We start from the raw sequence: 15,698 nt of genomic DNA, 5'->3' as shown, positions 1-15,698 counted from the left end.
CTCAAGTATACTCACACCCTAACAAGTTAATGAATTCTTTCCTTTTAAATTAAAAAAATGACCATGGTAAATTATCCATTTCATTTCTATTCCCAGTAAAACGGCACTGTGTCATTCCTTACAGAGGGTCCACTTCAGCCTTAACAACATGCATTTATGTCAAGCAGGTCATTTATATTATTGCCTACTGAAGTTTTTCTTCTTTCAATTTAGTAGGGAATATTTGTGATCCTTATTACTAGCAAATAAGTCTACAAAATGCCTTTTGCTTGAGCCTCCATATTTTAATTTCACATAAATAAATCACGTTAGGTTCCTGGCTGTCATATTAATCTAAAAATAACACACAAGTTTTAACCAAACATTTTTAGATTAAATAGTGGTAAATTTCTCTGGGTGCCCACCAAATCCTATTGATGTGGAAATATTTTTTGGTACTTTGGGAATATTTCTTGAAGAACATAAACATGTTTAAACTAGAAGTAGAATTATGTTTAACCTCATCTGTGGATTTACTTATACAACATTATCAAACTCTAGATCCCTGGTTCTGTAGTAAATCCATCTTTAAAGTGGGAATATATCTCCATTTACATGGGAAGGGCATTTTATATTTTTGTAGGTTAATGTAATGACTCTATACTGGAATTTATTCATCAATTATAAAGAATTCTAGACCTGAATTCCTCACTGTCCTCGCTACAGTTATACCTCAAAGCCTTAAAGTCAATTCTGACCCAATCTACTCACTAACATGCTCTTTATCTGCCCTCACTCTAGCAAATTTGCTCTACTTAGGTATCGGATCAAGACATTATCTCCTCTGATAAACTTGTTTGAACTACTCTCCCCTCAGCCCCTGTGGAATAATCCCATTAAGTGTATGTGAGTTTTTCTTGCAGGTAAAGTTTAGAGTAAAGAGAAAAAACAAAATCTACAAAGTTTTAAACAATCTGTTTTATCCATGGAGTGGCTGGGTGGCAAATGGTTAAGCATCAGTTACTAAACAAAAGGTTAATGATTAAAAGCTCCCCAGAGATGCCTCAGAAGAAAGATGTGGCAATCTACTTCTGAAAGATCAGCAACTGAAAACACTAGGCAGCACAGTCCTATTCTAAAACACATGGAGTCACCATGAGTAGGACTTGAGAGCCACTGGCTTCAGTTTTTACATCTATTATGTTAGAACTTAAATACATGTTCCCTGAACAAAACAACAAACAACCACGCACTGCCGTGGAGTCAGAGCTGACTCCTAGTGACCCCTCCTTGGGTTTCCCAGGCAGTATCACTATGGAAGTAGTTTACCCAATCTTCCTTCTGAGGAGTGGCTGGTGATTTTGAACAGCCAGCCTTCTGGTTAGCAGTCAAATGCAGCATAGCTAATATAAAGAAATTGTCAGCTTTTCGTTTAGCAGCCAAGTGTGTTGGCTATTTGCACCACACAGACACTCCCAAGGCAGTACCATCCATTTTATAATAAGTATCCTTTGGAGCTACTTCTCAGCCCATAACCCTCCCAACCATGGCTAGGAATGACATGATTTCAGGAGCATTTGAAACTACCCAGTTTCCCAGAGCCCTGATTTATTCTCCCTTGTGCTTGGTAAGGAACTTTGGGGTCATAATGCCTAAGGCATTTGACTGCTAACCAGAAGGCTGGCGGTTCAATCCCACCAGCCACTCCTCCGAAGGAAGGTTAGGCAATCTACTTGCGTAGTGATACTGCCTTGGAAACCCAAGGAGGGGTCGCTATGAGTCGGATTCAACTCCATGGCAGTGCGTTTGGTTTTTGTGTTTGGTTTGGTGCTTGATGGAAGGCACAAGTGGACTTAGTGGAAAGACTTTTATTGTGGCAGGGGTCTAGGACTGTCTACAACAGCTTGTGGTAGGTAATTGAGGAGCGGAGGATCATTGATGGGTTTCAAGGATGGCCCTTGTGGTGAAACTTGAACAAGGACATAGCTATGATATAGAACTCCAGCTCAGGGGTGGAGAGGAAGGGAGATAATGTTAAGCTTGGTAACCCTGGTCTCCTTTGACCTCAGCAGAGTGAGGCAGGGATACAGAGCAGGAATCCATGTATTGTTACTGAGTTGGCACAGCTTGAGGTTTTGCTTTCAAAGCTTTTATTGCTATTAACCCTTTCATGACTAGTGAGACGTGTATGGTGCAATTAAATTTTTTACCTTTCTTGTGTCTTAGGATGCTGGTGTTGCATTTACAGTGCATGCTAGTGTCTGATGGGGACGTGCATAACTGTTTATAACCAAAGAAATGTTCAGTGGTGCCAAATCATGGTATTTAGAGGGTACTGAATAAGGGAATATATCTTGGAAGTATAAAATTTTTGTCTCTTAGCTTTTGTACACTGAGGTCAGCCTTGTAAGTATGTGTAGGTATTCTGTGTGTCATTTGGAAGTTGTGGGTTTTGTGATATAACTTTCAAGTGAGTAACTTATTTTTGGGCACAATATGAAATATTTATGCAAATTACATGTACCTCCTGTGTTTGGTTGCCTCCTCTCACCAGGTGTTTTCCTAAGCACTCAGTGCTCTCTGCTAGTTTTTATTTACAGCACCAGGTAAAAACAGCAGATGTGACCAGCTTTCCTTCAAGCTCACTCTCATTCACAGCTTACTGTATGCTGGTTAATCAAAAGAATAGAAAGACCCTCTTTTCTTGTGAAAAACAAGCCAGGAGTACTTAGGGTGTCAAATGACATGTGGCTCCAACAGGTTGGAAAGCATTCACCTGACAAGGGATCCAAAAAGCAATGCAGAGAATGAAGCACTACTAAAGAGAAGACGTGATCAACAATTGCAGGGTGCCTTTATGTGTTACCTGATGTTTCCAAAAGTTTTACACCATAAAATAAATTTACTAAGAAACAATGGTTCTAATGCCTCATCCTACCTGTCCTGCCTCCAGAGTCCAGGGAAACAGATGTCTCCCACATACTATTTCTCAAAATCCATCTTGCCTAACAAAATAACATGACTCAATTATTCACCACACACACTATTACTAAAAAACCTTATATCAACCAAATGTAACAAGCACAAAATGATTCAGTCATGTTGTGGTTGTTAGGTGTCACTGAGTTTGTTCCTACTTATCGCAACCCCATGTACAACAGAATGAAACACTGCTCAGTCCTGTACAATCCTCACAATCATTGTGTTTGAGCCCATTGTTGTAGCCACTATATCAGTTCATCTTGCTAAAGGTCATCCTCTTTTCTCCTGACCCACTGCTTTACCAAGCATGATGTTTTTCTCCAGTGATTGGTCCTTTCTGATAACATATCCAAACTACATGAGACAAAGTCCCATCCTTGCTTCTAAGGAGCATCCTGGCTATACTTCTTCCAAGATAGATTTGTTCATTCTTCTGGCAGTCTGTGGTATATACAATATTCTTCACCAACATCATAATTCAAGAGCATCAATTCCTTTTTGGTCTTATTTATTGTCCAGCTTTTGTTAGCATATGAGGCAACAGAAAATACCATGGCTTGGATCAGGCACACCTTAGTCCTCAAAGTGACATCTTTGCTTTTTAATACTTTAAAGAAGTCTTTTGCAGCAGATTTGCCCAATGCAATGCGCCATTTGATTTCTTGACTGCTGCTCCCATAGTCATTGATTGTGGATCCAAATAAGATGAAATCCTTGACAACTTTAATATTATCTTCATTTATCATGATGCTGCTTATTGGTCCAGTTGTGAGGATTTTTGTTTTCTTTATGTTAAGGAGCAATCCATTTTGAAGGCTGTAGTCTTTGAGCTTTATCAGTAAGTACTTCAAGTCCTCTTCATTTTCAGCAATCAAAATTGTGTTGTCTGTATACCACAGGTTGTTAATGCATCTTTCTTCAATTCTGATGCCACATTCTTCAAATAGTCCACCTTTGCTGATTATTTGCTCAGCAAACAGATTGAATAAGTGTGGTGAAAGGATACAACTACAAGACTTACCTTTCCTGATTTTAAACTATGCAATATCTCCTTGTTCTGTTCTAATGACTGATTGCCTCTTTATCTATGAACACGTTCTTAATGAGCATAATTAAGTGTTCTTCACAATGTTATCAATAAGTTGTTATGATCCACACGGTCAAATGCCTTTGCATAGTCAATACAACACAGGGAAACATCTTTCTGGTATTCTTTGCTTTCAGCCAAGATCCATCTGACATCAGCAGTGATATCCCTCATTCCACATCCTCTTCTGAATCTGGCTTGAATTTCTGGCAGCTCCATGTCCATGTACTGCTGCAACTGCTTTTGCATAGGTCATGAAAGTATTAAATAACACTAAGCTCTTTCATTGTTTGCTACGTATTTTATTCCAAGGGAAAAAAAAAAAAAAAAAGCAAACCATCCTACTGCCAGCAAGTTGATTTTGACTCACAGAGACCCTATAAAGGTCCTGCCTCACAGGATTTCCAAGGCTGTGATCTTTACAGAAGCAGATTGTCTCATCTTTCTCCCACAGAGTAGCTGGTAGGTTCAAACCCTTGATCTTTCAGTTAGCAGCCAAGTGCTTAACCATTGTGCCGCCAGGGCTCCTCTTATCCCTCAGAGATAGCCTCTTTTCTCTTGAAGGGATTAAAAAAATCACAGTACTTATTTTGCATTTACCATTAAGAATTCATGCAGAGCAATTTTTCTTGTTACCAATTAAGATCTCCCAGTGGAAGTCTATGATTACAACAAAGGCGACCTGTGTAATACTTGGCACCTCCTTAGTCTACATAAATTAACCACCTGAGGATAGGGACGTGTTAATTCCTAAGATGTTTGGATAACACAATTCTAAGATCCAGGACACACAGAAGGTACATCTCCAAGAGGCTCTGCGGCTGATCTTTTTGGGGGATATGTGCTTTTGCTTCTTGCCTCTACTTTACAACTACAAGACAATTTCTAGATAACACAGTAATAAAGAATTTTCTTTTCCCAGGGAGAAAATAATGGCATGTGGCCTCTGAGTAAGCAATTTTAATATCACTCTTACACATGCACACACACGTTCTCACTCTACTCACACTTCATGGAAATTTAGATTTAGAGCTGGAAGGAAATTTGGGTACTGTTGCCAATTGCATACAACAAAAAATATCTAAATACATCAAAATTATGGTAACCATAAGTGAGTATTTGGAATATGGGTCATTTTATGTCAATATTCACTGAGTTAGATAAGCAACATTTAATCATGATGAGAATGAAAACACAATTTTTACCTGCCCCTCTTCCCCATTTCATTACTTAAAGTAAGTCTCACATGCAAACTAGAAAGCAAAGGTAGAAGATCTATTTTAAATTATTTTGGATAAACTAAAATTATCATTTTATGGCTAGCAGAGATGACTAAAGACCTAGCCACATATTTCAATTCAGTGTTTGCCCCTCCCTCCACTCCCACCCCTCTCCTGGCATTTCTCCCCCAGGGAAAGTAGGGATTAAGTGCATATACCCACCAGCCACTCTTCAGAAGGAAGACTGGGCAATCTACTTCCATAGAGATACTGCCTCAGAAACCCAAGGAGAGGTGGCTATGAGTCAGATTCAACTCAATGGCAGTGAGTTTTTTTTTTTTTAATCCATATAGTTTTAAAGATTCATGGAATCTGGTGTTGAGGCTTGTGCTAACCCTTGGGAAAATGGTGAGGAACCTGAAATTGTCTTTTCCACATAACTACTTTCCCCTTCTACCTACAACCTAGTCTCTTCACACAGCTAGATGGTCACTCAGCTCAGTACCAGAGAAACGTGTGGCAGGGAGGGAGATACAAGTCATGTTTTATGTATGCGGATATCAACTGGATAGGTTACCATTTCCCAAAGTATGTTCTTTAGAACCTTAGTCAGAGTAGATGGTCCCAGAAAGGAAGGGTTTTGATTTTTTTAAAAAAATGGCAAAAGTATATTTTATATATTTATAGGAGCCCTGGTGGCACAACAATTAAGCACTTGGCTGCTAACTGAAAGACTGGTGGTTCTAACCCACCCAGCATCTCCTTGGGAGAAAGATCTGGGAATCTGCTTCCATAAAGAATATAGCCAAGAAAACTTTATGGGTTGGTTCTACTCTGTTATATAGCATTGCTGTGATTTGGAATTGATTCAATTACACCAATATTTGCATATGCATAGCACCTGTTAGTGATATTAATGACTGTGAAGTTCTGCAATTTCAAAAAGTTTAAAACTTTGTCTTGCCTACGACTTTGTGTTTAATCATAAGGGACTCTCTGGTGGCTCTGTGGTTAAGGCATTGGGCTGCTAACCAAAAGGAAGGCAGTTCTAATCCACCAGCTGCTCCCTGGGATAATGATGAGGCTGTCTGCTCCCATAACGATTTACAACCTTGGGAACCCTATAGGGTCACTATGAGTAAGAATTGACTTGATGGCAGTGGTTTTTGTTTTTGATTTGTATTTAATCATCAAACATTTTTATTTTTCTTGTAATCCTATAACATAGTGATATCATGAACTAGTGTTTTATGAAATATACTTAGGAAAATGCTTGTGTAAATGATTTATTTAGATCAGTGATCAGTTCCCAAGGACAAGGGGTATCATTTTTGCAACCCTCCCCCCCCCTGCAAACATTTAGAAAATGTCTGGAGACATTTTTTATTGTTTTGATTGTCACAACTGTGGAGTGCTCCTGAAATGTAGTAGGTAGAGCATGGTGCTAAATATCTATCACTGCACAGGACAGCCCTCACAGAAAAGAATTATCCAGTCCCAAATGTCAGCAGGGCTGAGGTTGAAAAACCATAGTCTAGATACAGCTTGTTTAAATTGTATTTTAGTGGTCTGGAATCTGTGGGTTGGCAGATGGCATTCTCTTCATTCACCAGATCTTGTCATTTGATTTTGGATATGTAGAGCTACTTACTTATTCTTCACTAACTTATGAACTTTTGATAACACTGTCTTCATTTTGAGTTATAAAGAGCTGACATGAATACTTTGATATCTAGTTGAGTTATGGCAAATTAATATGAGTTATTTCTACTCACATGCTCTTTTAAGCTTTCTATGATACATGTTTTATGTAGTTGTATCATTGCATAAAGTATAGCCTGGGCAGCACATGTAGCTTGTGACTGGCTGCTAACCTAAAGGTTGGCCATTTGAGCCCACCCATGGCATCATGGAAAAAAGACCTGGCAAACTGCTTCCATAAAGATTACAGCCATGAAAATCTTGTAGAGCAGTTCTACTGTGTAACATATGGTGTCAATATGAGTCAGAAATGACTTGATAGCAATGTTTTTTTAAAAAAATCTTTTAGCTATCATTGCATAATATATTAATATTATAGGAAAATAACATTCATAAGAGCCTTGGTGGTACAGTGGTTAAGTGCTTGACTGCTAACCAAAACAGTTTGAACCCACAAGCTGCTCTACAGGAGAAAGATGTGGCAGTCTGCTTCCATAAAGGTTGTTGCTGTTGTTATGTGCCGTCGAGTTGGACTCGACTCATAGCAACCCCTCCTTGGGTTTCCGAGGCAGTATCACTACGGATGTAGGATTGCCCAACCTTCCTTCCGAGGAGTGGCTGGTGGGTTTGAACTGCCAGCCTTCTGGTTAGCAGGCAAGTGCCTTAGACACTAAACTCTGGTAAGAGCTTATTCCATAAAGGTTACAGCCTGGGAAATCCTATGGAGGCAGTTCTACTCTGTCCTATAGGGTCGCTATGAATTGAAATTGACTTGACAGCAATGCCTTTTTGGGGGTGGGGGTGGAGATGGGGATACATGTTCTATATATGCAATATAATTACCCATACCACTATGAGTAGCATAGGATTGCAGTATTCAGTAATCTTAAATACTAGCTATTTTGACAGCTTGTTTTTACATATAAGGAGACTAGGCTGAGAGAAGTTATCCAATAAGCAGTTTTCCCAGGACTAGAACCCAAGTCTCTAGAACTCTCAGTCCAGTCTTCCTTCTATTAATACTGTTTTATGTTGCTTCCCTTTTTCTCACATAATTTCACATATGTGGCATGAAAGAGTAGTTTTAATTCCAAAAATATTCATGATTTACTTTGAATTTTTCAACTGTTTTTATTTGTTCTAAACTCTTAATTTGAAGCTGGGTAATGATTTCTATCAAAAGTTTGGGAAAAAGACATTCTCAGCAGTTTTTTCCTTATAGTTTCTCTTGTCAGTCATAGATATATTTAGTCAAGTGAGATATAGTAACAGATGATATTAAAAAAAAGTAAGTGCACAAAACCCTTCTCTCCTAATCCTAACTTTCCACACTAAAGCAAGTCAACATGCAAAAATGATAATGATTACCTTTCACTGTCAACTACTATACAAGGCAGCGCTGGGTGTGTTTATTTTAAATCCACCCAAACTGGTACTCAAGCTTTAGTCTCGGTTCTGGATCCTTCTTCAAATGAATTCACACAGGTTTTCCTCTTTAGAAAGGATTTGTTGGTGTCAAAAAAGGCAGTTGAGCTAAATGACTGCTCATTGCTAGAGAGCTATATTTGAACTCCACAAATTCCTTTGCAATTTGGATGTCCAGAGATAGATTATAGGTTTATTTCAGTAGAATACTAAACAGGGCCCCAAAATAACCAGTTATCTTGAGAGTGTGATTACAGCAACATATTTTTGTGTCACAACAGATGGTTATGCTGTAAGAAATGACTAAAACCTATTAAAGACTCCTAGCTCCCTCCATTAAAATGAAGACTTATAAAAAAAAGTCCTTGTACCCAATCCTCTGCCACCATTTGTCCAATTATTTTATCATTCAGCAAGTGGCAGTAAGAGCATGCCTTGTGTCTACCATGCTTTTGATTAATCATCAAAGATAGCAGGCCTAAATTAATGTTTACCGTAATTATTGTTAGAAGATCTAAATATGCAGAATTTCTCTCTTTTTTCTTTTAAGTTATAAAGTAGCTCAAGAATAAATGGAAAGCCATCAGTTAATATCAGCAGCAATGACAAGTAGCCCACTCCATGAAAACTGTAGTGGCCACAAATCAAAGGCCTAATCAAATCAGAGAGGGTGTCTATACTGATTTATAGGAACATTTGTTTAACTTCAGGCAATCCAGTTGTGCTGGTGTATAGGACATGCTATTCCCATGATCCTTTGCACATCACAGTCTCTACCCTATTTCATGAATAAAGCATTTAAGAAATTTAATCAGAAAGGATTTCCCACACTGCTCACTGTCACTCACATATCCTTCACCAAAAACAATTTGGCCACAGTTGTAGTTATGATATTGTAATAACTATCATAAAGCCTATCACTTTAAGTCAGTCAAGTCAGGATCTATTTGCAAAACATAATCAAATGTAATTTCATGATTCAATAAATAGTATATAAATCTACTATTATTGCTTTTCATTTTCTTTTCAATACTACCTATTTCCATTTTCTCTCTGGTAGTTATTCTGACTATTCAAATGTCATTATTGCCCTCCATTGTTATTCAAATGGAACTTTTTATTAGATTCTCTGACACTATATATAAGACTTCAGTTCTTTGATAGCAATAATTTCATTTCTGAAGGAAAATGGAAGCTACTGCACACAAACTTCTGAGCTGTTACTTTATGTTATGTTAAGCACATGCCTAAAATGGGATTTTAATTTAATCATATCTGAGAAGACCAAAAGGTTTTTATTAGCTACCTCAAGAAAGCAGTTTTAAAGACTTTTCCATGCTGGATTTTTGGTTCAAAGATCCAGTGAATCTGTTTATCCTCCCCAATGATGTGTATAAGATACATTTACTGACAAAATTGAATTCTAAATTTCTTTCATCAGCCAGTATTCATTACTTTTGAGTATATTTTTTTTTTCTTGGAAGATGGAGAAAACAAAATATCTTCTGCAAATAGTTGGAAAGAAAAATCACTATTCAGTTAAATAATTTTAAATATTTACTTTCTAGGATATCTATGGAAAATATATTTTAAAAGTCACACAATCAAAAATACATTATTGTTTATTTTATTAATATAGTATACTGGTTCATAAAATAAAACTATATCAACACCAGGTTATAGCTCCCCAAAACAACTCTATTGAATACTGCATGAAGTTATATAAAATTAACTGATGAGTCTATTAGTGGCAGCTTTATAAAATTGAACATGTTTGTGGTATCCTACTAGGAGTTTTTCTATGCATATAAAAATAAATCAGAAAACTGTGTGCCATTTGGAAAAATAATATAATAGCATAAAATTTTAAAATATCTGACACTTTTCAAGAACTAGAATTCTCCAGTGATGATAAATTTTAAGGTTATTAGAATCTGTCACAATGGTACATGAAGAAGGGCAACATGCCTGGGCACAGAGCACAATGGTGAAGCTTTAGATGAAGTTTAGCAAGAGAGATGGAAAGCAAGTACAGAGAAAACAGAGTCCTCAATGCTGTCATGAGATACAAAAGAAATGAAATATATTAGGGGCTTACCAACCTGTGGGGAGATAAATCTAGTTATATAAAATATTCTGGTACAATGTTAAGGTATCAAATAATTAAGCATTTAAAAAAAAAAAGAAAAAGAAAACTCACTGTTGTTGAGTAGATTAGACTCATAGCGACCCCTCCTTGTGTTTCTGAGGCAGTATCCCTACAGAAGTAGGTTGCCCAATCTTCCTTCCCAGGAGTGGCTGGTGGGTTTGAACTGCCAGCCTTCTGGTTAGCAGTCAAATGCCTTAGGCACTATCCATGAGGGCTCCCAATTAAGCATTAGCATATTTATTTTGTATTAACAAGAGGTATAGGAATTTAGAAAAAAAGTTTAAATTCCATAGTAGCACCTATGAACAGCTTGACCATGTGCACCCTGAAAATCTAGATGACATCACAATGACCTGTTCCAAGAAGCCCCAGGGAATCAATGAGTGACTTGGAAATGTAACTTTTATTATATTCACTTCTTTTTCTAATTTACCTGGCCAAATATACTCACACACCTTTTTTTTTTTTTTTTTTACCTAGAATCAGAACTTAGCTTTTTATAGAATAAAAACAAATCATTGGAAATCTATACACACCATTCTTAAATTATTCTCCCCTAGTATTAAAAGAAGGAGCTCTGGTAGCATGATGCCTAAGGCACTTGACTGCTAATCAGAAGAAGGCTGGCAATTCAAATCTACCAGCCACTCCTCGGAAGGAAGATGGGGCAGTCTACTTCTGTAGTGATACTGCCTCGGAAACCCAAGGAGGGGTCGCTATGAGCCGGGGCCAACTCAACGGCACATAACAACAACAACAACAACTGTATTAAAAGAGGAGCTCTGGTGGCATAGTGCTGAAGGATTATGACTGCTAACCAGAAGGCTGGCAGTTCAAATCCACCAGCCATTCCTCGGAAGGAAGATGGGGCAGTCTACTTCCGTAGTGATACTGCCTCGAAAACCTAAGGAGGGGTCGCTATGAGTCGGGGCCAACTCGACGGCACATAACAACAACAACAACTGTATTAAAAGAGGAGCTCTGGTGGCATAGTGCCGAAGGATTGTGACTGCTAACCAGAAGGCTGGCGGTTCAAATCCACCAGCCACTCCTTGGAAGAAAGATTGGGCAATCTACTTCCATAGTGATACCGCCTTGGAAACTCAAGGAGAGGTTGCTATGAGTCACATCTGACTCCACAGCAGTGAGTTTGGTTTGGTGTAGTATTAAAAGAGGAATTCCTGCGTGATGCAAATGGTTACCACACCTGTCTGATAACTGAAAAGTTAGAAGTTTGAGTTTATCTACAGATGCTTTGGAATAATGGCCTGGTGATCTATTTCTAAAAAAATTAGCCATGGAAAACCTTATGGAGCACAGTTCCACTCTAACATGCATGGGGGTGCCATGAGTTGGGGACGGGATGAGGGCAACTGTCAATTTTTTTTTTAATATCAAAATAATCAGAAAGTTTAAGAAAATGTATTCTACATTTTAATTAGAAGAAAAATCAAATAACATTAGACAGCAAGGGTCAGAGTATTTGGGTTCTAGTTTCCACAGCATTACAAGCTTGCCACATGACCTTGGGCAAATTAATTTCTTGACCTCTATAAGAGTCACAGATTCTCTATCAATCCAGTTCTGAGCATGCTTTTGACTCAAGGACAAATTTTAGCACTGTTGCTTTACTTTGATGAAAGGAATGGTATTCTCCAGTTAGTCTCTGATAATTTCTGCATCCAAAAATGCCTCTTATACCAAATGGTAGGAGCTCTGGTGGTGTAGTGCCTAAGGCACTTGACTGCTACCAGAAGGCTGGTGGTTCAAACCCACCTGCCACTCCTCAAAAGGAAGTTTGGGCAATCTACTTCTGTAGTGATACCACCTCAGAAACCCAAGGAAGGGTCACTATGAGTCAGGTCTGACTCGATGGCACGTAACAACAACAACAACATACCAAGTGGTAGAAGAACCCTTTTACAACTATCTGCCTCTATGACCAAGATAAAAGTTGAGATAAGGATATAAATTCAACTTACCTCCAGAGGCTCCTATGCTGCTTTTCAAGTTGAGTTAGAAGATGCTCTAAGTATTTATTGGAATCCATGTATTCCTGCATGCACAAAGACAAATAAACTCTTATTACAACAGTCACCAGGATGCTAAGAGTCTATCCTTAACCCTAGAAGGAATTTTTCCCCCTAAACTTATTTATTTATTTATAGAAGGAATGTTTTTGATAAAATAATCCTTTGAGTCCCTTCCAGTTTTGGGACCCTTTGCTTCTATGACTGACATGCTTATTCATTTGGATGAATAATATTTTCCCCACATCCTGTGATCATTCTGTAAACAAAACACTGAAGAGATCTGGAATTCTATAGATTCAGCACAAAAATCTTCAAAAAATCCACACATACACACACAAAAACCTTAATGTCATAGTCATCTACACTGAGATCCATGTTCTACTGTGTAAAACTAAGGAAGAAACGAAATAACTAGTGAGAAATTTCGAAACGTAGACCATTCTATAGAATTTTTCCACTGGGAGCCATTTTTCCCCATCCATTTGGAGATTTCAACTCAAAAAAGTTTTCAACTCAGAAAAAGGAGTTGGCAATGGGCTGGTAGTTGTGTTCAGTGCAAATACAGTTACAACAAGGACAATGCTATAGGCTCAGTGGCTACAAGAATTATTGGTAGCAATGCACTCTGGATGTTGCTATTGTACAGAAATTACATTGTTTCAAAATGTCTAATACACAGGTAGAAACAAATGGTATTGCAAGATTTAACCAGAGCATAGCAAAGCTCCCTAAGTTGCTGGAAAGATACTTTTATGGTAGGAGAGTGTAGAGAAAAAAATTCTACAAATACCAAATAGAAAGTGAAATCCACATTCTCTGTTGGCAATCCTAGGACAGACAGAATGAGCCATAGAAAATAATATAATATGAAACCCATAAAAAAAAGTATACTGTAGAAGAGAAACATCACTACAATCTCAAAAAAGGATATTTTACAAGGAAAATATGAAAGAATTGTATAAAGAGCCTCGGGATGTTAGAGTCCCTATATAGACCAAATAATAGAGCACTTGGTTGCTAACAGAATCATTGGAGATTGACTCCAACCAGAGGTACCTGGGAAGAAAGGTCTGCCAATCTATTTTTAAAAAATCAGCCATTGAAAACCCTATGGTGCATAGTTCTACTCTAAAGCAAGGGGTGGCCATGAGTTGGAATTGACTTGATTGCAACTGCTGTTTATTTTGGCATGCTTAGTAGTATCCAGGAAGACATAATCTCTCTGAAACATGTGCAGAAAAGATTTTTAAAGAAAGATGCTGATAAGCAAACACAGAAAATATTAGATGTAAAAAGATAACTGGATAAGTTGCAAGGACAATAAAATGAAATAAAAGAGATCTGGTTGATATAAGCATTTTAAGAAAACCTAAATTGCAATAGCAGAATCAAAACCTGTTGGTCCCATCACCTGTTGGTGATGTCTATTAAAGGGTAGCTCTCTCCACCATGAAATGATGTTTCAGAGAATGAGTAATGGAAACTATAATTGCTAGACAAATCTCAAGCAATGGATGTTGATGTACTGACATAGAACTGATGAAAGTCTACCTCTCAGTATCTCATCTGGAAATAATTCAAATTTCCCAAGCTAGGTCAGGTACTTAAATATTTACTAACTCTTACCCTTTTCTGTGGTATACAAAGACAAAGCCTGCTATAACCTAGAAAAAAAAAAACCCAGCAACATTCACATTTTTCTTTGTGTCAATAATCACTGTTTATAACATATTATGTATGAAAATGATCAGTTTTCTAGGCCTTGCTTTTCTCAGTTTGTATTTCCTATCTTACTTAGCACAAAGACTTCATTGAAAATAAAGTTATTAACTTGAACATCCTATTCTTGTGACTGTTCTTATAATCATAAAACACATACCAGATTTATTGGAAGAATTGACAGTGAAACACACATACCCACAGACCCAAGGAGGACAAACTTAATGATCTAACTACAATAAAAAAAAAAAGGAAAAAAAAAAAAATGAATAGAGAGATGACAGACTTAAAAGATCAGAAAATAGAAATTTGCCCAGAAATTATAGTTTAAGTATTTGAAAAGAACTGGAACATAAATAATAATCAACAGGATAATTAAAGAAGTTTCAGAATAGAATAGTTAAAGAAATAAAATAAAAGGACTCATGCACATCTACAGCACTCATCACATTCCAGGTCGAGTAAATAGAAAACCATCCACAAATCCACTGTTGTTGTTATGTGCCCTCAAGTCAGACCTGACTCACGTGACCCCTCCCCTGAGGCAGTATCACTATGGAAGTAGATTACCCAATCTTCCTTCCAAACAAATCCACTAGCATAAGAATAAAAATAGTGAAGAAAAAGACTGCCATCATCCGAACAGACAAACATATTTCCTACAAAGGAGGAATTAAAAAAAAAAAAAAGCTAGCTCCATGGCTTTTAGCCAAGGCAAATGCCCATTGAAATTAAATCTGTACACAAACTTTTGAGTCTTAACCCAGAAATAGTATTCTCAATGGAGCTGTATAACAAAGCAACAGAAAGACCTTCTCAGGTATTCATGGATTCAGAAAATATAGCACCTACTTCTTTCATAAGAAATTTACTTATAGATATATACACATAGCACATATGTACACATATATACATATATACACATATATAAAACTTACTTAAGGATACATATCTCATTCTCACTGCCATTGAGTCGATTCCAATGCATAGAGAACCTCCATTGAATTTCTAAGGCTGTAAATCTTTCTTCTGTGGAGTGGCTGGTGGATTCAAACCACCGACCTTTTGGTTAGCAGTCAAAAACCTTAACCACTACACCACCAGAGCTCCTTTTATATATATATACACACACACACACACACACACACACACACACACACACACACATATATATACATATACATCATATACATATACATCATATACATATACATATATATAATGCCTGGGAGATGATTAAATATACCAGGTATTTATATGTGTATATGTATGCATGTATACACACACGCACACACTATGCCTGAGAAATGAAAAAACAATGTAGAATTCACAATATAAAATGAAGGGTCAAAAGAAGTTAAACCAGCCAAACAGATATTTTTAATATCTAAAATAATATAATT

The 15,698-nt window shown here is 37.2% G+C and overlaps 1 protein-coding gene across 1 annotated transcript in view; it reads right to left on the bottom strand.

Annotated features, from left to right (window-relative positions):
* NCKAP5 (NCK associated protein 5) overlaps window positions 1-12,951 on the bottom strand; it is a 988,332-nt gene extending 975,381 nt beyond the window's left edge. Inside the window, exons 1-2 of the mRNA XM_007938042.2 lie at window positions 12,919-12,951; window positions 12,526-12,599 (exon numbers count right to left, since the gene is read on the bottom strand). Of these exons, the coding sequence (XP_007936233.2) occupies window positions 12,526-12,599; window positions 12,919-12,951 (107 nt within the window). The remainder of the gene's footprint in view (window positions 1-12,525; window positions 12,600-12,918) is intronic.
* Between the last annotated feature and the right edge of the window lie 2,747 nt (window positions 12,952-15,698).

The sequence above is a fragment of the Orycteropus afer genome, unplaced genomic scaffold, assembly GCF_000298275.1.
Source record: "Orycteropus afer afer isolate SDZICR_OR568_19922 unplaced genomic scaffold, OryAfe1.0 scaffold00004, whole genome shotgun sequence".
Lineage (NCBI taxonomy): Eukaryota > Metazoa > Chordata > Mammalia > Tubulidentata > Orycteropodidae > Orycteropus > Orycteropus afer.
This window is presented reverse-complemented; position numbering and strand designations above follow the sequence as displayed.